The 23,591-nt window shown below is 41.0% G+C and overlaps 1 protein-coding gene across 2 annotated transcripts in view; it reads left to right on the top strand.

Annotated features, from left to right (window-relative positions):
- The window catches only part of LOC137375893 (pro-neuregulin-2, membrane-bound isoform-like), a 165,604-nt gene that overhangs the window by 5,380 nt on the left and 136,633 nt on the right, over positions 1-23,591 (top strand). For both annotated transcript variants that reach the window (XR_010976086.1, XM_068043542.1), the window contains exons 2-3: positions 17,845-18,007; positions 21,811-21,929. Coding sequence is in view for 1 of the 2 variants with exons in the window: in XM_068043542.1 (XP_067899643.1) it covers positions 17,845-18,007; positions 21,811-21,929 (282 nt within the window). In the remaining variant the exon portion in view is untranslated. The remainder of the gene's footprint in view (positions 1-17,844; positions 18,008-21,810; positions 21,930-23,591) is intronic.

The following is a 23,591-nucleotide window of genomic DNA, read 5'->3' as shown; positions in this document are numbered from 1 at the left end:
CGGAGGGGATTTTGAAAATCAAATAATACATATACCTAATATTTAAATATTTTAATTTGCATAATGTACGCTGAATTTTTTTTACACTTTGATAAACTTTTTAAAATATCTCCATTAACCACATAAATGTAACTGAGATGGATTGCTAGTTAGAATATTATGCAATATAATGTGCCCTTCCAGACCAAAATGATACACCTGAAAAGTTAGTGGAAGAAGAATCTGTGATATATTTTTCTTTTGAAATAGCAACTGTATCATTTAGTATTAAACTTAACGTTATGTTCTACACATTAGTGTTGCCTAATAAGAAAATCCACATCAGCATATTTGCAGTTGTCTGCAAGTTGTCGAAGAAAAATTATGTATGTGTAATTACATAGTACTTTTCACATCCCAAAATGTGTCAAAGTGCTTCATAACCAGCAAATTATTTTTTAAATGTAGGCATTGTTATTTTGAACTATTTGTGTACAGCTAGGTCCTAGAAAGACAGCAATGATTGTAATGACCAGTTAACCTTTTTGGTGGTGGACTTTCAGAGATGCCCAGGATACCGAGATAACTTACTGTTCTTTGAAAAAGTATGATGAGATCTTTTTACATCCATCTAAACAATCAGACTGGGCCTCAGTTTAACAGGGGGTGGGGGGAGGGGTGGGGTGGGGGATGTGATTTTTATCTTCTGAAAAACAGGCAGCCACAATTGAAAGTTGGAGAGGTGGGGCTGGGGACTGGGGAGGAGGTCAGGGGGAACACCTTGGCCTCCTCTTAATACCCAATGCCTGTCTATGCCATTTTCAGATGGGCTTGTAAATGGGTGCGCAGCATGTACAAGACTGCATAACATGCAAATCAGGATCCTACATTCATTATAGGATCCTGATCACATAATTTTCAATTTTGCTGTCAGCACTGTGGGTGTACTTACACAACTCGGACTGCAGCCATTCAAGAAGACGGCTCACCAGCACCTTGTCAAGGGGAATTAGGGATGGGCACTAAATGTTGGCCTGACCACATCCCATGAACAAATAAAAAAGGTACACATGGGTAGATCATGTATCACACATACTTCCTCCCACTCTTTGTGCAAAACATCGAGCAGTTATGCAGCTGTTTTTGATGGGCCCAGGAGGAGCAGGAGTTCAAAGTCCCCTGCCATCCCACAGGCCTGATCTGATGGCCAGCTCTGCGTGGGAGTGGGCTGATTTCCTGCCCTTCCAGAACCGGCAAGCTGCCAGTGACATGTTACTGAGGATCAGGTCTCAAAGTGGCTTGGGGCTTCCACTGGCAAAAATGGTGAGTGGTGTGGCTGCTCCACCATCCATGTACCCATTTTGAGCACTTCTTGAAAATTGGCCCAAAAGTCTCTTCAGAAAGCTATGCCTGTTCAATGCAGAATTCTCTCAGTACCTCAGTGAGGCATCAGCCTAAATCATGTGCTGATGTCCTGGAGTGATCCTCAATGCCACAATTTTTTGATTCAGGTTAGATGCTATCATTGAGCGAAGTTAACTCTTGAGAAGTAAATGGCTACAGAGACTGGTGCAATACGAATCTACAGTGCTTTAATTAGCTTGGTCGACTAAGGGATTTCTGATGGTATCTCTCGGTTATATGAGTCATTGCAAAATACTTTTTAGATGTGCCACTGTTAGGCTTTGGAATTTCTGATTATTTGGCTGAGGAAGGATTTGGATGAAATTGATGCTAATATGTTACTTTTAAATTAAATTTCATCCACAAGGGATTAGATCCAGAGAACAACTTTGCACTGGGGTGCAGATTAGATTTCAGACATAACATTAATCCAGATTCTTTGGAACAATAGATGTTCATTTAAAACAGTTCAGTAAACATTTATGCATGAGATGTTGGAATGGCTCTATTCATTTGAAGTCAGCTGGGGTTGGTTGCCAGGAGCTCACACCTAGGAGGGTGGTAGTTAGATCTGATTGGAAACACAGCTGGCTGATCCCCAGACACACAGAGCTGGGACAAAAACAGACAAATGCTGGAAAAACTCAGCAGGTTAGGCTGCATCTATGGAAAAAGAGTCAAGTTAACATTTTACGATTCTGACCCTTTGTCAAACCAAGGGTAATCTACCTGAAATGTTAACTTTTCATCATTTTCCCACAGATGCTGCTGAACCCGCTGACTTCAGCATTTTTCAGTTTTTTGCTTTGGATTTCCATAGTATTTATTATGTGTTTTGTTGCAGGGAGTTTGGAGATAGTCAGATGTTAAGCCCTTGGCTTTCTATCCAGCTAAGAAATAGAGGAGAAAAGAAGCACTCCTAAATATAGAATTCACTACAAGAAGTGATGCACATTGATAAGGTCATTAAAGTAAACCAAGCACCAGGATTTATTTCTAGAATAGAATTGAAAAGTAGCGAAGTTATGCTAAACCTGTATCACACCTTGGTTAGACCACACTTGGAGGACTGTGTACAGTTCTGGTCACCATATTATAAAAAGGATATGGAGGCACTGGAGAGGGAGCAAAAAAAGAATTACAAGGATCATACCAGAAATGTGAGGTTATATCTATCAAGAAAGGATGACTGGCCAAGTCTCTTCCTTCTTGAAAAGAAAAGGCTGAGGGGTGACCTAATTGAGGTCATTAAAATTATGAAAGGTTTTGAGAGAGTAGGCACATACAGAGTGTTTCCACTTGTGGGTAAGAGCAAACTAAAGGCCATCAATATAAGATAGTCACCAAGAGATCCAATAGAGAATTCAGAAAAAACTTCTTTACCCAGAGAGTTGGAAGAATGTGGAATTCACTGCCATAAGGAGTAGTCAAGGTTAATTGTAGAGATGCATCTATAGAACCACAGAAAAATTACGGCACAGAAAGAGGCCATTCAGCCCGCCATGTCCTTGCCGGCTGAAAAAAAACTAGCTTCCCAATCTAATCCCACCTTCCAGCACCTGGTCCACAGCCTTGCAGGTTACAGCACTTCAGGTGCATGTCCAGGCACTTTTTAAATGAGTTGAGGGTTTCTGCCTCCACCACCATTCCTGGCAGTGAATTCCAGACACCCACCACCCCCTGGGTGAAAAAGTTTTTCCTCATATCCCCTCTAATCCTTCTACCAGTCACCTTAAATTTGTGCCCACTGGTAATTGACCTCTCTGCTAGAGGAAACAGGTCCTTCCTGTCTACTCTATCTAGGCTCTTCATAATTTTATACACCCTAATTAAGTCACCCCTCAGCCTTCTCTGTTCTAAGAAAAACAACCCTCACCGATCCAATCTTTCCTCATAGCTGCAACTTTCAAGCCCTGGCAACATTCTTGCAAATCCCCTCTGTACTCTCTCCAGAGCAATTATGTCCTTTCTGTAATGTGGTGACCAGAACTGTATGCAAGTACTTAAGTACTCTGGGATGCATACCACGAGGCCCTGGGGATTTATCGGCCTTCAGTCCCATCAATTTCCCCAACACCATTTCTCTACTAATACTGATTTCCTTCCGTTCCTCTCTCTCACTAAGCCCTGTGTTCCCCAACATTTCTGGTATGATATTTGTGTCCTCCTTTGTGAAGACAGAACCAAAGTATGCATTTAGTTGGTCAGCCATTTCTTTGTTCCCCATAATAAATTCCCCTGTTTCTGACTCCAAGGGACCTACATTTGTCTTCACCAGTCTTTTTCTCTTTACATACCTATAGAAACTTTTCCAGTCAGTTTTCATGTTCCCCTTTTGGAAGATTGGAGTATTGTACGTAATGGGCCAGGTGGTATTATAGTATATACTTCGTACAAAAACAGATTTTATTGTTACGGTTCTGATAAATATCATGTAACTAGATATTGAGCAGTAACAGTGAACTCCTAATTATAAGGAGTGCAGGATCCACTTACAGGAATGACCAGAGACCAGTGACGCGAAACCCAAGAGAATATCTAATGCAGATCAAAAATTTATAAATCTTTTAAGATGGTCATTTTACTTCTCATGTGTATGTTTGCTTTGTTTCCCCTTTCAATGTTCTGTTTCTTTTGAAGTGCTGTTTTATCTGTTAATTTCTTCTAATTCCGACAAAGAATCTACACCTGTAGCATTAACCTATCTGTTCTGTGAACTGATGCTGATTGACCAGCTGAGTACTTCCAGCATTTCCTGTTGTTCTTTTGGATTTCGTCATTACATTTGTTTAATTCCATGAATCTTTGGTATATATCTTCTCTGCAGCAACCAGTTTTGTGTATAGTGTAGGATAGAGAGAGGAGAGAATGGAATAATGTATGAGTAGTTGTAATAAACTGGCTCCTTTAAATAAACTTTGCCTTTTGGAACTGTAGTTGGAGATTTTCTTGAAATGGAATGACTCATTGAGCTCCATTTCTACATTCCATGATTGTGTGACCCATTGCTGGGATGCAAGCCAGTGCTCCACATCCAATTAGTGACAGAAGCTTGTAGATTGGTAGGGGGTTGTAAATTTCTTCCTCCAGATTAGGAAAAAATAAGCATTAACTTATGGCTTTTCTTTCTCCTTTTCATTATGCATCTGACACTTTGAAGTGTGACTATTTCAACTCAATATTTACCTTTTATGACGTGCCAGAATTTGATTTGCTTTGCGCACTGCCAGTGACCATTATTGCAATATTCTCAATTTATTGTCAATCAGGCCTACCAGATCGCTTTCGTTTTTCATATATATTATTTTCTTTCCATTTAGATTTTTAGATTTAGATTTAGAGATACAGCACTGAAACAGGCCCTTCGGCCCACTGAGTCTGTGCCGACCATTAACTACCCATTTATACTAATCCTGCACTAATCCCATATTCCTACCACATCCTCACCTGTCCCTATATTCCCCGACCACCTACCTATACTAGCGGCAATTTATAATGGCCAATTCACCTATCAACCTGCAAGTCTTTTGGCTGTGGGAGGAAACCGGAGCACCCGGAGGAAACCCACGCAGACACAGGGAGAACTTGCAAACTCCACACAGGCAGTACCCAGATTTGAACCCGGATCGCTGGAGCTGTGAGGCTGCGGTGCTAACCACTGCGCCACTGTGCCGCCCCCTTGCTGGATTGTTTTCCTCATGCATTTTTCTACATTGAATTTCATCTGCCACCTGTCTGCTAAATTCCCAAGTATATTCTAATTATCCTGCTGCTTATTTTAATCAGCTTTGCAGTCTGCCACTTCTATATGTTTGTATTGTCTGCAAGTTTAGCCACTGAACTTGTGACTCCTAGCTCTAGATCATCTATGTAATTTATTGCTGGGTGTGAACAGGGATTTATACTGGGGACTCAGCTTCTCAGCATTTATATGATTGACTTGGATGAAGGAATTGAGAGCTGTGTACCCAAGTTTGTAATTGGTGCTAGTTAGGAGGCACGGTAAGGTGTTTGGATGGGAACAGGAAGTTACAAATTGAGTGCGCTACTCTTAATCTGAGAAAGAGTAAGTGGAATATTTTCTGAATGGTGAGAGACTGAAAGCTGTGGAAGAGCAAAGGGATTTATGTGTCCATGGATGCACATCACTAAAAGCTAGTGCTCAGATACAAAAAGTAATTGAAAAGGTTAATGTCATGTTGGCCTTTTTGTCAAGAGGTTGGAATTCAAAAGTGAGGATGTGGTGCTTCAGTAGCAGAGATCTGATCTGGAGTAGCGTGTCAGTTTTGGACACCAAACCTCAGGAAAGATATACTGATCTTGCAAGAGGTACAGCGTAGAATCACCAGAATTATAAACAGAAAATGCTGGAAATACTGATTGGGTCTACCACCACCTGATGAATGGTCATCGACTTGAAACATTAACTCTGCTTCTGTCCCCACAGATGCTGACAGAGTATTTCCAGCATTTTCTGTTTTGATTTCACATTTCTAGCATCTGTGGTATTTTCCTTCTGTTTCACCAGAATTATACCATGGCTTAAAGGATTAAATTATGAGGACCGGTACGAGGAGCAGAATGGCCTACTCCTGTTCCTGTGGCCCTTTAAAAAAAAATGTTATTCATACTTGGGATGTGGGCATAGCTGGCAAGTCCAGCATTTATTGCCCATTCCTAATTGTCCTTGAGAAGGTGATGATGTTCTGCCTTCTTGAATCCCTGCAGTTCATGTGGTATAAGTACACCCACAGTGCTGTTAAAGAGGGAGTTAGAACCATAGAAAAATTACAGCACAGAAAGAGGCCATTCAGCCCGTCATGTTTGTGCAGGCTGAAATAAACTAGCCGTCCAATCTAATCCCACCTTCCAGCACCTGGTCCATAGCCTTGGAGGTGACAGCACTTCATGTGCATGTCCAGGAACCTTTTAAAATAATTCAGGATTTCTGCCTCCACCACCATTCCTGGCAGTGAATTCCAGACACCCAGCACCCTCTGGGTGAAAAAGTTTTTACTCATGTCTCCTCTAATCCTTCTACCAATCACCTTAAATCTGTGCCCACTGGTAATTGACCTCTCCACTGGGGGAAACAGGTCCTTCCTGTCTACACTATCTAGGCCCTTCATAATTTTGTACACTTCTATTAAGTCACCCCTCAGTCTCCTCTGTTCTAAGGAAAACAACCCAAGCCTATCTAATCTTTCCTCATAGCTGCAACTTTGAAGCCCTGGCAACATTCTTGTAAATCTCCTCTGTACTCTCTCCAGAGCAATTATGTCCTTTCTGTAATGTGGTGACCAGAACTGTATGCAATACTCCAACTGTGGCCTAACCAGCATTTTATACAGTTCCAGCATTACATGACTGCTTTTGAATTCTATACCTTGGCCAATAAAGGAAAGCATTCCACATGCCTTCTTCACCACTCTATCTACCTGTTCTGCCACCTTCAGGGACCTGTGGACATGCACTCCAAGATCTCTCACTTCTACCCCCAGGATTTTGACCCAGCGACAGTGAAGGAATGGTGATATAGTTCCAAGTCAGGATGGTGTGCGACTTGGAGGGGAACTTGCAGATGCTGGTGTTCCCATGCATCTGCTTCCCTTGTTCTTCTAGGTTTGGGATATTAAACAAAAGAGGTCAAAACAGACCCTGAGTGAGATCCTACCGATAATATTCTCCCAGACTAATGTCAGTCCTTGTACTTTTCTAATATTTGTCAGTTCTGAAGAAGGGTCACTGACCCGAAACGTTAACTCTGCTTCTCTTTCCAGCCCAACCCCCACCTCACTTGTTTATAATCTGTGACTTTTCTAATATTTGTCAGTTCCGAAGAAGGGTCACTGACCCGAAACGTTAACTCTGCTTCTCTTTCCACAGATGCTGCCAGACCTGCTGAGTGAATCCGGCATTTCTTGTTTTTGTTTCAGTCCTTGTACAATGGGTTCTATTAGTCAACCAATTATACATCCATTGTAAAATATTTCCACTAATACCTGCTATCTTTATTTTCAACCGAAACCTTTCCAAAGGATCTATCTCAAAGGGCTTACAGAAATCTAAGTACACAGCATCCACTGCCTTACCTCTATCAAGTATCTTTGTCGCACATACAAAGAAAGCCAACAGTTTAAATTGGCAAGACCTCCCCTTCATTAACCCATATTGGCTATCTGTTATGATTTTATTTCTATTCAAAAGCTCACGTTCTTATCTTTTTTTCATTAGTTTACCAACAATGGACATCAGACTCACTGGCTGAATTTTATCAGCCCTCTTGGGGATGAGCAGGGTGGTGCGAGGGTCCAAATAAAAACAAGGGAAGATGGGGGTGGAGTGCCCATTGCCTTCCCGATGCCATTGAATTGAGTCCAGGGTGGGGAAGGCCGAGGACGGCCTTCCCACCAAGAGGCCAATTGAGGCTCTCAATTAATAGCCACGTAAGGACCTCATACTGCTGCCACTGGCATTTAACCAGTGGCTGAGGGGGCGCTCCACCATGTGGGGAGGCTGCCCAGTAACATCAGGTGTAGACCGGTGGGGGTGGGGGGGCCTCCAGTTTGGGCAATCTGGGGTCCACAGAGGGCCCTTAGTGTCAAAGACTGCCCCTGTGCCAATACCCGCCTCCCCCACCCTCTCACTCCCACTTACCTCCTCTTTAAGGTTCCAGTGCTGCTCCTAATCTGTTGTCTGCTGCAGTAGCCACTGCTCCCAGTGGGGTTACTGGGATTGCTGAAGTGATTGGCCGGCAGCTCTTGGAGGCAGGTTCCCGGTCCTTAAAGGGACAGGGACCCTGGGGCCAGGCAGTTAACTACCTGTGTGCTATAAAATGCAGCCTGGGGTTTCCCAAACGGCCGTTGGCGGGGTTCCCTTCACCTTTCTGGCCTGGCGTTGGGACCCCCAACAGCTGCATAAAATTCAGCCCACCGTTTGTAGTTTTCTGGGTCACATTTTCAACCCAACATCTGTACTTTTTACAGTCCCCAGGGACCTCTCCAGTATTCAGCAATTTCTGAAAGCTTCATGCCAGAGTTCCTTTGATTTACTAACCTTAGGTTTGTATTTGGCAACCATGCTGGTAGTAATGTGAATAGTGTCACAGCATACCCCTGCAACACCCTTTAGTTCCTTTTCCAGTTTAAATAAGTTACCTATCCCCTCCTAATTAAAAACTGAAGCAAGAAATTTATTTAGAATTTTTGCAGTCTGTGTAGCATCAGTTGTCATGTTCTCATCCAATCCTACATTCAGTGACCCCACTCCATCCCTCAGTTTTCTTTTCCTCATTATAACTTTAAAAAGCTCATTATTATCCTTTACTTTTCTTGCCACATTCAATTCAAAATGCTTATTTACCATTATACACTCCTGGAATGTCTTTTGTTATTGAACCCTACTTAGTTCTGTGCCATTTCATTTGTGGCCTCTAGTTTCTTTTTTCTTCTTTGAATTACTTTGTGGCCTAGTTCAACCAGGCAGAAGTGCCTTTAAGCTTGGTATATTTGCTTTGCATGGGTGCACATTGGCCCATTGCATTCAGAACCACATTCTTTAAAGAACTCCATAGTTTCTCCATTCGCCTCTACATATTCCCCATTCACCTCTAACAAGACTGTTCAAGCTCAAGTTTGGGTATTTATAACCATTCCAATCCTTGTAATGTCAAATGTGATCACATTTGATCATTGGAACTTAAAACCTTACCCACCTTTGTGTTGGGGATTTAATAATCCCTGGAACTCATAATTAAATCAAAGATATTTTCTTCCCTTGTTGACATTTTAACAAATTGAATCATAAACAGTCTTCCATTAACTCTAGAAGTCCCTTCCCTGTCTTGCCAGTAGAGAATTTATCACAATCAATTTATGATAATTAAAATCTCCAACTATTAGAGTTGGTCCATTACTAGTCACCTTCTTATCACATCCTCCTTGCTTGGGTATCTATAGCATATCTCTAATAATAGTTTATCACTTTTATCATCTATTATAGTAAAATTGTACCAGGTTGCACCAAACTTTAGGAACCAACGAAGACCCAATGAAACATGAAAATATCCAACCCGAAATTGGATAAGGCCATTTTACAGTCATTCTAATAAAGGCGTTAGGCATCTTGCACATGCCATTGAGGAATGTAACACCTGCTTTTTAGGTTCCTTCTGGGAAATTGGGCTACCCTGAGCAAAGCATATATCCTCAGGTTTTCCAGCTGTTGATTTTTTTTTAGAGATACAGCACTGAAACAGGCCCTTCGGCCCACCGAGTCTGTGCCGACCATCAACCACCCATTTATACTAATCCTACACTAATCCCATATTCCTACCACATCCCCACCTGTCTATGTATTTCCCTACCACCTACCTATACTAGGGGCAATTTATAATGGCCAATTTACCTACCAACCTGCAAGTCTTTTGGCTTGTGGGAGGAAACCGGAGCACCCGGAGAAAACCCACGCAGACACAGGGAGAACTTGCAAACTCCACACAGGCAGTACCCAGAATTGAACCCGGGTTGCTGGAGCTGTGAGGCTGCGGTGCTAACCACTGCGCCACTGAATATGTGGCCTAACCAGCAGCTGCCACTGAATAGGTAAATATTTTTTTTTAAATGTATGTGGCATCAGTAGGAGCAGGTGTGCTAACAGCCCCTGACAACCACAGTTGATCCCCAATGGCAGTTTGTTCCCCCACCCCTTCCTGGCATATACCCAAGGGCCGCTACTGGTGAAATTCACTTTTGGAGAAGGGCGAGCTGTCTATGGAGGCATGATAGGATCTATCAGTCTGAAAATGGGCTGAGATTAAGTTTACACCATTAATTGATATGGGTGATCTGGTGCAGCCACCACAACCCGTCCTCGCTTCTGGTTTTAATACATCCCTACCATTCTATCTACACCTGCCTGCCAACAGCTCCATTCACTATTTTTGTTTTGATGGAGCCTATGTGAGCTAAAAGGTGTCCCATCATTTGAAAGAACATCATGATTCCCTACAGTAAAGCCTTAGCCATGCATCAGCCTAATTACTCTCTGCCTTTCATCACTAGCATGTGGGGAGTATAGTATTTCAGAAAATATTGCACTTAAGGTCCTTCTCTTAAAGTTTATTACTACCGTTCTAAATTTATCATGACCTCTGGTTTGCTTATAGCTATATTTTTTCCCCACATGGGTGATAACAATTGTTTGCTCATCTACATTTGCTAGCATTCAGTCAACCTAGGACATCAAATTCTCAACCCATGCACTCTGGAGGTACTTTACCATTAATTTCTCTGGGTTCGGTTTGCACAGACCTCTGTCGTGAATCAGATAAACAAATCCCTTAACACCACAAGTTGCCTGCTACTCTTCCTTTTTTTACCTTCCTTCGCTGATGGGCTACTGAATTGCCTCAGTGAATGGCACATCTCTTGAGTCTCCACATCATCTCCTTTGAGAGGAGAGAAACTTCTGGAAAGTATGAGGGATGTTCCACTGCCCAATTGTGACTTCTAGCCCTCTTTCTAACAGAGACATACCCTCCTCCTCTAAGCGTTGGGATTTTCTCGCCCTCGCTGATCTCCAGCATGGTCTTCTATAGCAACTTCTCCCTTCGTAATATTTTGATGCATGGTCAGGCACTCACTAAGACTGACCACTTCAGCCTTGAATGCATAGAGCAGCTTGCAGTTGTTGCACGTGAAATCCTCCAGAATCTTGGTCTGGAAGGCAAACATCTCGCAGCTTCTACAATGCACAAAGTATTCCTTCCTCTTGCAACGTTAAAATTTTAAGCCTGTTTGAGTTTTTAAAAACCCTAAGGAAAAAAGAAAAAAAAACAAAGCCCTTCAATTAAAGTTTCCAAATCCATCTTTTTTTCTGTTTTTGCATTTGTCTCTTTAATTTATTTAGCACATCCTTGCCCCCTCCCTCCAACACCCCCCCCCCCCCCCCACCCCCAGCTGTACCGAATTCCCACTCTTTCCAAATTCCCCTTTCCCAGCTCATTCTATTATCAGCTCAATCTGCTGTGCTCTCACTGTGGCTACAGCCACAGAGGATACCATTTATGGTTTTGATTTGGTGATGTGACAGGGGTGGAAACCTAATTGGAGAGTTTCAAAAGTGTAGTTGTGGAAAAGGTGGGAACAGACTTTGGAGGGAGTAACACATTCAGGGACTTTGGAGAGGACAGGGAGGTTGAAGATGGTGCTGTAGTTTGCATGACAGAAGAGTCGAGGGTGGGCTTTTTGTGTTACTGGATTTTTCAGCCTGAAGTGTAATTTGATTTCATGACATGATTTCAGGAAGTGCAGTGAGGTGTTCCAGTATCCTAGCCAAAATGTATCTTTCAACCATGTTACGACCGACTGCTCCAGTCAAAGCCCCCAATCAAAATATATGATTCTGATTGTGATGGGACCAACGCACTGTTAATTCAATCCCATCGCTCCACAGATCAGCTAACATATCATTTAAACCTTTCCAAATTAAGAAAGACCCAGCCAAATTGCACCATCTATTAACCCTGGATGAGGATAACCAAACCAGGTGTTTTTAAATCAACAAATTAACTCTTTAATTAGAAGAACTAAATTCTTAAACACTATGAAGATATAAACAACATTTAAAATAGAAAAAAATTAGAGTCCTTGCAAATTTACAGTCCAATGTTGCTTGACGTCCTCACAGAATGTTGCTTGAAGTCTTCACAGAATGTTGCTTTCCTTCTCAATTTCAACAATTAACGACTTGCAAACACTTTCAACAGAATCAATCTGACTTTAGAGTTTTTGAAGGATAAAAGATTGTCACAGTCTGACGTCTCTTTCTTCAATTTAAATTACCAGAGATCTCTGTTTTGGCTTAACTTTATTTTAGAATTTTGAGATATGATAAAACAGACTAAATTCCTATTCCTTCAGTTTAAATGGTTGAGAGCACTTTTTCGAGGTGCTGTCATTACAGCTATGTTTCTGTGTCTGTGTGTTCTGTTAGAACAAATAGTCTTCAATTAAAAGCCAGTTCAAAACTGAATTGCAACAAATGTATCGCGTGAGACTCACTCCCAGTGGCTGTTTCCATGGTATCGAGAATGCACCCTTTGAATCGCAGTCTCCAAATGGCTGTTTCTAAGGCAATGAAAATGCACCTTCCTATAACTCCCGAGGCTAGCTGGTTCTTAAAGCAATACTGATCCCTTGTAAGCCTTAAAGGAAAGCCGCATATTCCGGAAAAAAAAACTACAGGACCAAAAAAACATGATTTGGGGGTAAAATTCAACTTCAGCGATTGTGCAGAACAGTGACAGTGGATCATCTTCCCATTATACACTCAGTCTAATTTTGCTTTCCATGGACGTCAGCCTGTTTAGCACCCTGTTAATGTTGAATTTATCCCCAATAACTGGCCACTTATCTCATAGTTGTTTGGGAGATGGTGCTGTGCACAAATTTTGTTGGCCTGCATTACAACAGTGACTACACTTCAAAAGTGTTTTCTTGGCTGTGAAGCACCTTAGGACATTCTGAGGACATGAGAAGCACTATATAAATGCCAGGGGTTTGGGTAATGTTCAGTGGACTGCCTGGGAAATCGAGCCAACATGAGAAGCACACAGGGGAGAGACAAAGGATCAGTATCTGATTTGTCTGCCAAACATGTACTGAAAGTCAAATCAAATTGCCTACAGTGGTGGTACTTAAGCCATCACTGATCAGTCATTCATCGGGGGTTTGTGGAGGATAAAAAGGAATGTGTACTTCTTGGGAAATATCTCAAGGTTATCCAGTACTGTTAGGTCAGGAAAGACAGTCGAAGCATAGAGCAGTCAGCCCATCAGAGGAGAAATACAGGAAGCAAGATTTAATGCTTGAGATTTCTGATTGTTCAGTTACTGTAATTGCTTGATCAGGTCATTTTATGCATACCACTCTAACTTCTGGTACATTACCATTATGATCTTGTGATGACTCACCATTTTTAATACACAGTGGATAAATATTAGTTAATATTCCATTTTGTTTCAAACAGGGAGTCAAGATCAACTGTATACTTCAGTTGAAATAAAAATAGAGGGCAGAAGGTTATTGACCTAGTATATGCATTTTAGAGTCAGATATTCTGTTCCTTTTTCGATAATAAATTGATTTAATATTATTATAGTTAAATATCAATATGGCAGTTTGGTAAACAAAGAAGTTTAAGGGATAGGAATTCGTCCAGGTGGTGGCACAAAATGGGTGGAATTGAATTGGCTGGCCATTTATACATAACTCCTGATATTTAATTCCATTGACTGCAACGGGTTTTCTGGCAGAGGAGCTTAAAGGCACAATACTGAGGTTCTACAGCACCACTGGCAGGGGGTGTAACTGCACTGAAGTTGGCATAGGCTGTTTACATTATGAATGTGACAGAGGAATTTATAATAAAATGTTGACTGGAAGTGTGCAACAATGTAAGATTTTTAAAATGTAGACATCTAGACAGATAGCTATGTATCGTCAGTGATTTAGATTGATGCTGTTGGTGTTATCATGTGTTTTATGAATGAAAATCCATTAAAAATAGTTGGTGTTAGTGGCAAAACTTGTCTCGAATAGTGGACTGACTCATGTACAAATCTGGTATAACAGATGAGCTACAAATAAGCTAAAAACCAATTACTCAACCTGAGTTGTGATGATAATATAAACTGTAACTCCTGCATTCTCAGCAGTACTGGAATCTTTTGATTTGTCTAAGTCTCTTGGCAATTTGATTTGTTTTTATGTAGATTACATACCATGTTATTTTAAGAGTAAATCACCCAGCTTTATTATTTTTAAAAAAAGGAAAAAACAAGTTATTGATCGGTGACTGATGGATACTGTGCTGTTTTTGTGTTACACACATGGGGCTGAATTTTATTTCCCTGGGTGAAATAAAATGGGAGTCTGCATGCACGGGCCGTGAACCACAACGCCACTGTGATCTAGTATGGGGTGACTTATTTAAATATGCAGGGCATGCCACTTCCTCCCCCTCCCCAATCACAAGGCAGGGCAGCCTCAGCGACGCCATGAACGGTGTCAGCTGCCTCTGCACAGGCACTGCTGCCATTTTTAAAGGGCTGTGAAACCTGCCACAAAAAGTGCAGAGTTGAGCCCTGTACCCCACTCCAGTACACCGCAAATAAATTGTCACCCCGTTTCACCTCGACAAACGTCTTACATTGCATTGTTGCCCTCTGAACTTAAACTGCTGAGTTGACCTCTCCCCCCCACAACTGCACAAAGTGCAGAGGTCACTCCTTCCCCCACCTTACACTAGAAATGCAGAGTTGACCCCATTTCCCACCCCCACCCCCCAAATCCTGCTACACTAAAAATCCGAAGTTTCCCCCCCCCCCCTTCTCACCTTGGTGGCGTCAGCTTTCCCTGGTCGGGAAAGTGAAGATGCGTGAGTGCCGCCTGTCGCATGGAAGATCCCAGGTAGCCGATAAGATTGCGGTGAATAGTATTTGAATTGATTCATTGCCTTTATTTAAATATTTATAGTTGGGTTCAAGCAGCAGAGGGTGCTGCCAAGGACCCTCGCTGCTGCTGTGAGGATCAGGCCCAGCAATCCCGGCATGGGACTCCGTGGCGGGCTGCTGCCGCTATAATCTTCCAGCGCTGCCCCCCACCACGGAGCCCGACATCAGGAGCTCAACAAAATACCAGCAGTGGGTTGTGTAATGGCCATAGCAATGACATCTCAAATGATCATTTACTTCCCCAGAAACAAGAGATTCACAAATACTGGTTAAAATATATTTTCCCTTTATGCCATCAGAGCTTCGTACATGGTCAGATGTCTAATTCCAATGTGACATTGATGCATTGGAAATTTTCTCTGGGATTCTCCTGATTAGCTGCTGTATCTTTGGCAGAAACCTCAGATAGATGCATAAACGGGGGTTCTGGTTTTTTATGAGCCATTGGTACCAAGCTTTGAGTGTCCTTAAAGGGATCACTGCAGGCTGCTTAAAAACAGGCCAGGTAAGTTATTTAAAAGATTTTTATGAGGCTAGGAGGAGCATAATTGCTCCTCGTGAGAAACATGTGGCCCGTTGCCATCCCGTCCTTACCCCTTTGCCATGATTGCCTCTACCTGCCATTTAACTTCCATTTTGACTCCTGGCAAGTTCCATCAGAATTCCCTCCTCACACCTGCTCACCAACGATTTGCCTCTCTGTGCTAGCACAGTGTTTGCAGCTTGCCAGCAGTGACCAAACAAGGTCAGCCCTGTAAAATGACTTGGGCTTCAAGGCAATGATTGAAGGAATGTGTCGCGGGTGCACCTCCCACTGCCTGCCCAAACTGAAAATCACTCCAGGTGTTTCCACCAATCTTCCACCAAAGGTACTGCAGCCAATTGGCAGAACCCAAAGGAAATTCCCAGCAATGATCAAGAGTAACATCCCAATTTTACTTCCTTTTGCAAAACTTGAATGACCTCCTTGGATTCGAATCTGAAGTCAAATTTGGTATTCCACTTCTGTCTGCTATTCTCAAATTATACCAAACCGGAATGATTTAATTCAGTGAACTATACTGATTGGTTTAAGATCTTATGTTGCACTGTTGAAGCTATTTGACAAAACTACTGAGCCTAATGGCCAACACTTTCTCTCTTTCTTCCTAGTTGCTGCCTGACTTTTGCCAGCTTATTTCTCTTCTGCATATTTTTGTCTGCCTTCAGATCTGTTTCCTCATCATTTTCACCTCTTTGTAGCTCCTGTCCCACAGCTCATTTCATTGAGCTGCCCAATATGAATGAATAACCAAATAATGACAGATTGAATTCCCAATAACTGACCTGTAGACCACAACTCAGTATCAGCCCTCCACCCACAATCTGTCCTGCAACCAAAAGAGAATACCAGAAAGGTCTTCAAATGATAATATGGAACAGATAAGGACAAAGAAAGCAAATGTCAGGAATACAGGGATTATGGAAAATAGAAAATACATGCTGCAGGGAATGTCACATAGATTTTTGTTAGGTTAGGATATCCAGGGATATGAAGCAAAGCCAGATAAGTGGGGTTGAGGTGCAGATCAACCACAATCTAAATGAATGATGGAACAGGCTCAAGGGGCTGAATGACTTACTCCTGTTCCTATTATTCTTATGTTACTCCTGTAATCCAACATTCACAAATTCTGTAGCTTTGCACTATGCAATGATCTATTTTACATAGTTCACTCATTGCCAAACAGTAACTTATATTTATCATGTTATTGTACCAAAGAAAGCAATTATAGAACTTTGAAAATCTGCTTTAGTTATTAACAGAATATTCCTGCTGCCTATTGTACACGTCATTTCTGTTTAATGTGTTGTGAACTTATTACATGAATAGGATTAACCTTATGTGGTTGAAATTCAACTTTGGCAGTGTGAAATATGGGTGTTAGTGGAATGAATTCCTGTTACTCACACTGTATTGCTTTGTGGGCTGGGATTTATAGCAAGCGACCATTCCATTACTCCCCATTTTGCATCCCTGCCAAAGTTGAATATCACCTCCTCTATGTTTATATTTTCACACCAGGGGTATTTTTTTGTATAATTTTATTATCAGTAAAGTTACTTGAAAATGCTTTGTGCTTCAGATTGGCTTGTAGCTTCAGTTGTCAGCAGAGAGCATAACAATAGAACGCAGCTGTATCTGATTAGCATTCTCTGCCTCCACACACTAAAACTGGCATAGAATAGCCAAATGTGCAATGTGAAAAATAATACCAATAATTGTAGGGTAAAACCTATTAAATCACTGATAGAAATTGTAGGAATTAAGTTGCAGCATTCCAGTGGAAGGTACACCTGTGTCAGCAGGTTATTGAAAATAATCCTGTGATAACTCTCGAGCTCCAAACTAATTGAGGAATCTTCACAAACTATTACTGTTGTCAAATATTTTCAAATAACCATACCGAGTAGTAGAGATTTCCTACTTGTGAAATCAGATCCAAAACAATCCTTAACAGCGTATATGTTGGAATAGGATCTTCCTACAGCTTTTGTCATATATTTGATTTGTATCAAGTATATGTTCTTATGCCATTCGGCATCCCATTAAAAGTTTTCTGCCACAGGCTTAGAAGAGCATTAACAAAGGAACCCTAAATGTTACATTCTGTAACACTTTTGTAGCAGCCCATCTATGGCCAGGAATTTGCTCTGGGGTTCTCCTTATTAGTCACCTTCCACAGTTAACTATAGCAGAAGATCGACAGAAACCTCCGTGTACACAGTTTATCCAGGTTTTCTGTCAAAGTTATAATGACCAATTGGAAGAACTCCTGAGGAAATTTCTGGCCACCATTTTTTATGTTAATGATTACCTTACCTCTATGTGTTAGTATTTGAAGGCACTTGTTGGGGACGCTGTTCAAGTGGACTGATTCCAAGGTAAATTTGTGTCTTCACAGCTGTTCCTCCAAAGCTGAAGAAACTGAAGAACCAAACTCTTCTGGAAGGACAAAAGCTTTCTTTGAAATGTGAGGCAGCTGGAAATCCCCGACCCACCTATAAGTGGTTCAAAGATGGAAGAGAGATAAAGAAAAACAAAGAAATCAGGATAAAAACTGGGAAGTAAGTTCACAAAATATACAATGCTGCTTTTACATCTAACTTACGGGCATTTTTTTCACTTATTCACTGGGAAATTAACACTTCTTTGTATAAAACATTGCTTTAAGTCCTTTGTAAATCACTTTCCACTTGTCATGACTTTTATAGTTGGAGACAAAAACACAAGGAAAACATTGTACAATAAATAGTCCTTAGTCGAGGTGAGAAACTGCAGTGGTTTAACACACTGTCCTTCTTTTAACTGGGTCTGGGATTGAATCCAGCCCAGACTGTATGAATTCTTTCTGATCATGTAAGAATCCTGTGAAGGGAATTAAGTCACTTTCAGTATAGGTACTCAATCAGAAAGGCCACAAGGAAAGGCTGGACTTGAGAGGGGGTGCATAAGTGGAACATTGACACTGATACAATAGGAAGAACCCCTGTGAGGCTTGGTTATTGGGGCCCAAAATGCGAGATCCAGCTCTACCATTATAACTATGGCAGAGTATTAATTGCACCCTGCCAATAACTCGGGCGCTGACCCCGCTAACATTCCTGGGGTTAGGTAATTTACATCTCACCAGTGGGCACTCATGCCAGTATTGGCATATCTTGGGAGGATGCAGAAAATCTGGAGATTGCTTGCTGCCAACCTTCAAATTCAGTTGGTCGAACAGAAGAGGAAAGAAACCTATGTTGACAGTCCCTTTTCTGAAAGTCCAGTGGCATCAACAGGTCCCGACGAGCCTGGAATATTCCTATGGACCCCATTTACACTACTGCAATGTCCTGAATGCTGGTATCTATCAAAATACAATGTGTAGTCACTTCTTAATAGAAGTCTTTACTATTGTTAACTGGAGGAATGGACACATGCTGCATATGATGAGTAAAGTGCCATTCCTCTAATGGTCAACAAGTCATTGTGAGGAGACATAAACTGATACAAATATTTCTGATAATGCTGCTATTTACTAGGTAATATATGAGATTTGTGACTTTCCTTTGCGTTTACCTCCCCTTTTGGGTAAGTGCCTTATATCCATTTGGTATCTCTCTCTGATGACACATTTGAACCAAAAACTCTCAAACTGGTGCATATTGGGAAAAAACATGGCTACAATGAGAGTGCCTTTTCCATTTGTATTTGCAATTCGCCACAGCTTTTATGTTTCTGGTTTATGATCATTATGTTACCTCTGATAACAAGGTCATATTCAGTTGTAAGTTTTCATTTAGTGTAAATAGACAAAGTTGGAGGAGTTGAGATGCCTTTTCTACTGGAGTTAAATGTGAGACTAACCATATAGCCCTTCATGCAACATAAACAGTTGAAGGAGGAAGATCTTAAATGAAAGTTAGAGATGCTTGCTTTAAAATTCACACAAAACCTCAGTTTTGCAAATGCACTTTCAACTGAATACATCTAGGCTTTTAAGTTATAAACAAAGCAGTTTGATCTATTACTATGGAGCCCAAGTGAATTCCTCTCCATAATTCTTGAATCATTAGGATGAGTGATGAGTGAAGCAATTTGCTCATCTATGTTAAGAGGATGTTGATATTGCTTTAAATAGCTTCTATCATTAAACAAATCAATAATCAAACGTTCTAGAAATCTTGCGAATCCTATCTTTAACAACCGTTTTATGATTGGTTAATCTCACTATGCTATAGATGTCTAAAATAGAAAACAGTAAAGCCATTGTAAATAAAATTCCCTGGTTCATGTTGCACTTATTTTAGTACCACAGATCATTTCCAAGCAAAGAAATTGAATGGGTGATTTGATCTTAGCAAGTGACTAATTGGTAGGAGGTACATGAAAGTTTCACAGCTTGACTTGGCCTCCAATTTTTACCTTGGTCCCTTTTAGTCAGCAACACCATGATTGCCCTGGAAATTCCTGGAAGGTTTTGGCGTAACTCAGGCGTAAGATCACAGTTGCACTGATTTTTTCTTCCAAGGAAATTTGCATCGAAGTGATTTACGCCAGTTTATGCTGAAAAATCGCTACGCGTGAGTTTTCTTAAGCATTTGTGCTATTCCTACATTTCACCTGCCAAAACTTCACTTAGTTCCTTAGCATAGTTCCTCTCCTACGTAAAAGACTGGAGAATACGATTTTCCTGCATTTATGGCAAGAATATAAAACATTGGCCTGGATTGTGTGGTGGTAACGATGGTGAAACTCAGAGTTCGCTGTCATAACTCCATTGAAACTGATAGCAACTTTTGGAGTGCACACATGCGCAGAATAATGCGGAAATCCAGAGGTTGCTGTCAATGATCCTATGCTTCTCCGGAGGGTGCACTTTTGAGGTTCCCTTCGACTGCAATCAATGGGAAATCGTATAATTTGATGAGAATGTCCACTCTTATGCTGTTAGTCTCATTGTGAAAAACCTCAAAAGTTATACCTTGTCGAAGGAGGTGTAACTGGATTTTTAACAGTGTTCTAACTTCACAATTACTGTTAAACACCCTCATTGGGCCCAAGAAGGTAGTTTTACATTTGTGAAATGTCAAATTTTTCCAATCTGATATTAACAATTCCACATTTTCTTTAAAGTTTGTTTATATTGACATTTTATCTTCTATCTAAATCCGATCATAGTCATTTAAAATTAAAAGTGAAGAATAATTCCTGGTTTGCTGTGTGTGAATACTTCAATGTGATTGGCTGCTTATCTGCTTGCTGACATCACTGCTTGGCACCAGATTTAAACTGCCATCAGGGGTGGGGGAAACCATGCCATTGAGATCACTAGACCTTTGAGGGCAGCTTTCTTTGAGATCAGCGACGAGCGCCCTTGCTTTGCAGCTGACTGCAAAATCCAGTCCAATAATTCTGATCTTTATAGCAATAGTGCAGCCTAAAATATATATTAATTGCTTTAGTAATCTTGTAACAGGACATCAAAGTAATGCAATTTAATTCTACATAAGTCTTTGTAAGACGTATTGCTAGCTAGATACCCAAAAATCTCTAAAGCAGCATATTAGTCCTTTTATAACTTGCAGCAAGTCCCCTTCCCCTGTCACCCCTGTGCTCGCTGACCTACATTGGCTCCCGGTCAAGCTACGTCTTGATTTTAAAATTCTCATCCTTGTTTTCATATCCCTGCATGGCCTCACCCCTCCCTATCTCTGTAATCTCTGCCAGCCCAGTAACCCTCCGAGAAATCTGTACTCCGTTAATTCTGGCCTCTTGTGCATCCCCGATTTTAATCACTCCACCGTTAGTGGGTGCGCCTTCAATTGCCTGGGCCCTAAGGTTTGGAATACCCTCCCTACACCTCTCTGTCTCTCTACCTCACTTTTCTCCTTTAAGACACTCCTTAAAACCTACCCCTTTGACTAAGCTTTTGGTCATGTGACCTAATATCTCCTTATGTGGCTCCTGTGAAGCACCTTGGGATGTTTTATTATGTTAAAGGCGCTATATAAATATATGTTTTTGTTATTTCAAATAAGTTCCAGTAATTTTATATTGCAACAATTAAAAAGAATATTCTGCTGGTCGGATACGAATGTCACCCAGCACCCTAGCGTTATATCTCAGTGTTGTCAATTTCATTTATCAGGGCAAAAGCACCAGTAATTTATACTGAAGATTATCATTTAAACAAATTAGAGCAAAGAAAGTGAATCAAAATACAGATTACACTTAATGGATGCAAAGTCTACACTTCTGTTGTAAAATGAAAAATTAATGCTGTAAAGCTGTGTGTCTGGTTCAACTTTTCTGTTTCATTCTTCTGACAATTTACAAATATATACCTAAGACTGATCCCAAAATATTCATTTTCTTTCCACAGAAAGAACTCAAGACTTCAGATAAATAAACTGAAGGTGGAAGATGCTGGGGAATATACATGTGAAGCTGAGAATGCATTAGGCAAGGACACTTCAAAAACTACCATTAATGTGCAAGCCGGTAAGTGTAAATGTTCTGTAGCTTTGTTAACATGTGTCCTCAGTACCTTGCTCTACGGCAGCGAGGCCTGGACAACGTATGCCAGCCAAGAGCGACGTCTCAATTCATTCCATCTTCGCTGCCTTCGGAGAATACTTGGCATCAGGTGGCAGGACTATATCTCCAACACAGAAGTCCTTGAAGCGGCCAACATCCCCAGCTTATACACACTACTGAGTCAGCGGCGCTTGAGATGGCTTGGCCATGTGAGCCGCATGGAAGATGGCAGGATCCCCAAAGACACATTGTACAGCGAGCTCGCCACTGGTATCAGACCCACCGGCCGTCCATGTCTCCGTTATAAAGACGTCTGCAAACGCGACATGAAATCGTGTGACATTGATCACAAGTCGTGGGAGTCAGTTGCCAGCATTCGCCAGAGCTGGCGGGCAGCCATAAAGACAGGGCTAAATTGTGGCGAGTCGAAGAGACTTAGTAGTTGGCAGGAAAAAAGACAGAGGCGCAAGGGGAGAGCCAACTGTGCAACAGCCCCAACAAACAAATTTCTCTGCAGCACCTGTGGAAGAGCCTGTCACTCCAGAATTGGCCTTTATAGCCACTCCAGGCGCTGCTTCACAAACCACTGACCACCTCCAGGCGCGTATCCATTGTCTCTCGAGATAAGGAGGCCCAAAAGAAAGAAGTTAACATTTCCAATGTGCGGAATGGAAAGTATTGCCATATCAGCATTCATAGGGGGTTAATATAATATGTGATAATTGTCATAATTTTCTTTATGAGAGTATTTATATACAATCAGAATGTTCTTATATAGTCCACAGCATTTTAAACAGGACAGCATTGATTGAACTCTACCTAGGAATGAAAGAGTTAATAAACTCTTTAGCTCACAGTGGGAGAGAGAAACTGATGCTGGTAATGGATTATTAGCTATTTCATAATGTCAGTTTTTGTGGTCATGCATATGATTTGGGAAAAGGCAATCAATTCATAGGCATCTTTTAACAAATATTTGAACATTTTTGTTGATAAAGAACAAATATTGTTTGGGATCCTGTTTGAATTTGAAAATGGGTTATCCAAATCTGGAAAGAAGAGGATACAATAGCTGTTCTCCCAGTTAAGTGTAGTATTGATGTACTGCTGTGAATTAGGGATTTTTAGATGCATAATAAAAATGGTTTAAATAATTGTATATATGGCCTGTTATCTACAGCTGTAGTAGTTAAATTGCATAATTTTGGTAATAATAGATGAATATTCTGATAATTGAATAATCAGAATCAGGTTATAATCCAAGACAGAGGTCATTTTATCAGTGATATATATGTTCAAGCAGATTGTAGAACTGTATTCTCCAACATTTGGAACCTTGGTGGAAAGGAGACTATATTAAGTTGTATAGAAGAGGAAGGTGATAATTCCACAAGACTTTTTTAACAGCTGCAGTTTCTCCCTTTCGTTTTACTTCACACAAAGTCAATGGATTCATAGAATAGTGATCAACCATAAAGAAATGCATTCTTAAACCTCCATTTGCTACCACTAAATTTAGTAAGGACAGTAACTCTTTCCAGAATAAGTAGCTGCTGCCAAAAGCTGTGAATTAAATCTATTTATCTTTGAAATGTTAAGATGGAAAGTTTACAGAATTGAAATTAA

This window comes from Heterodontus francisci, chromosome 12, assembly GCF_036365525.1.
Source record: "Heterodontus francisci isolate sHetFra1 chromosome 12, sHetFra1.hap1, whole genome shotgun sequence".
Classification (NCBI taxonomy): Eukaryota; Metazoa; Chordata; class Chondrichthyes; order Heterodontiformes; family Heterodontidae; genus Heterodontus; species Heterodontus francisci.
Note: the sequence above shows the minus strand (reverse complement) of the source record. Positions and strands in the feature narration are given on the sequence as shown.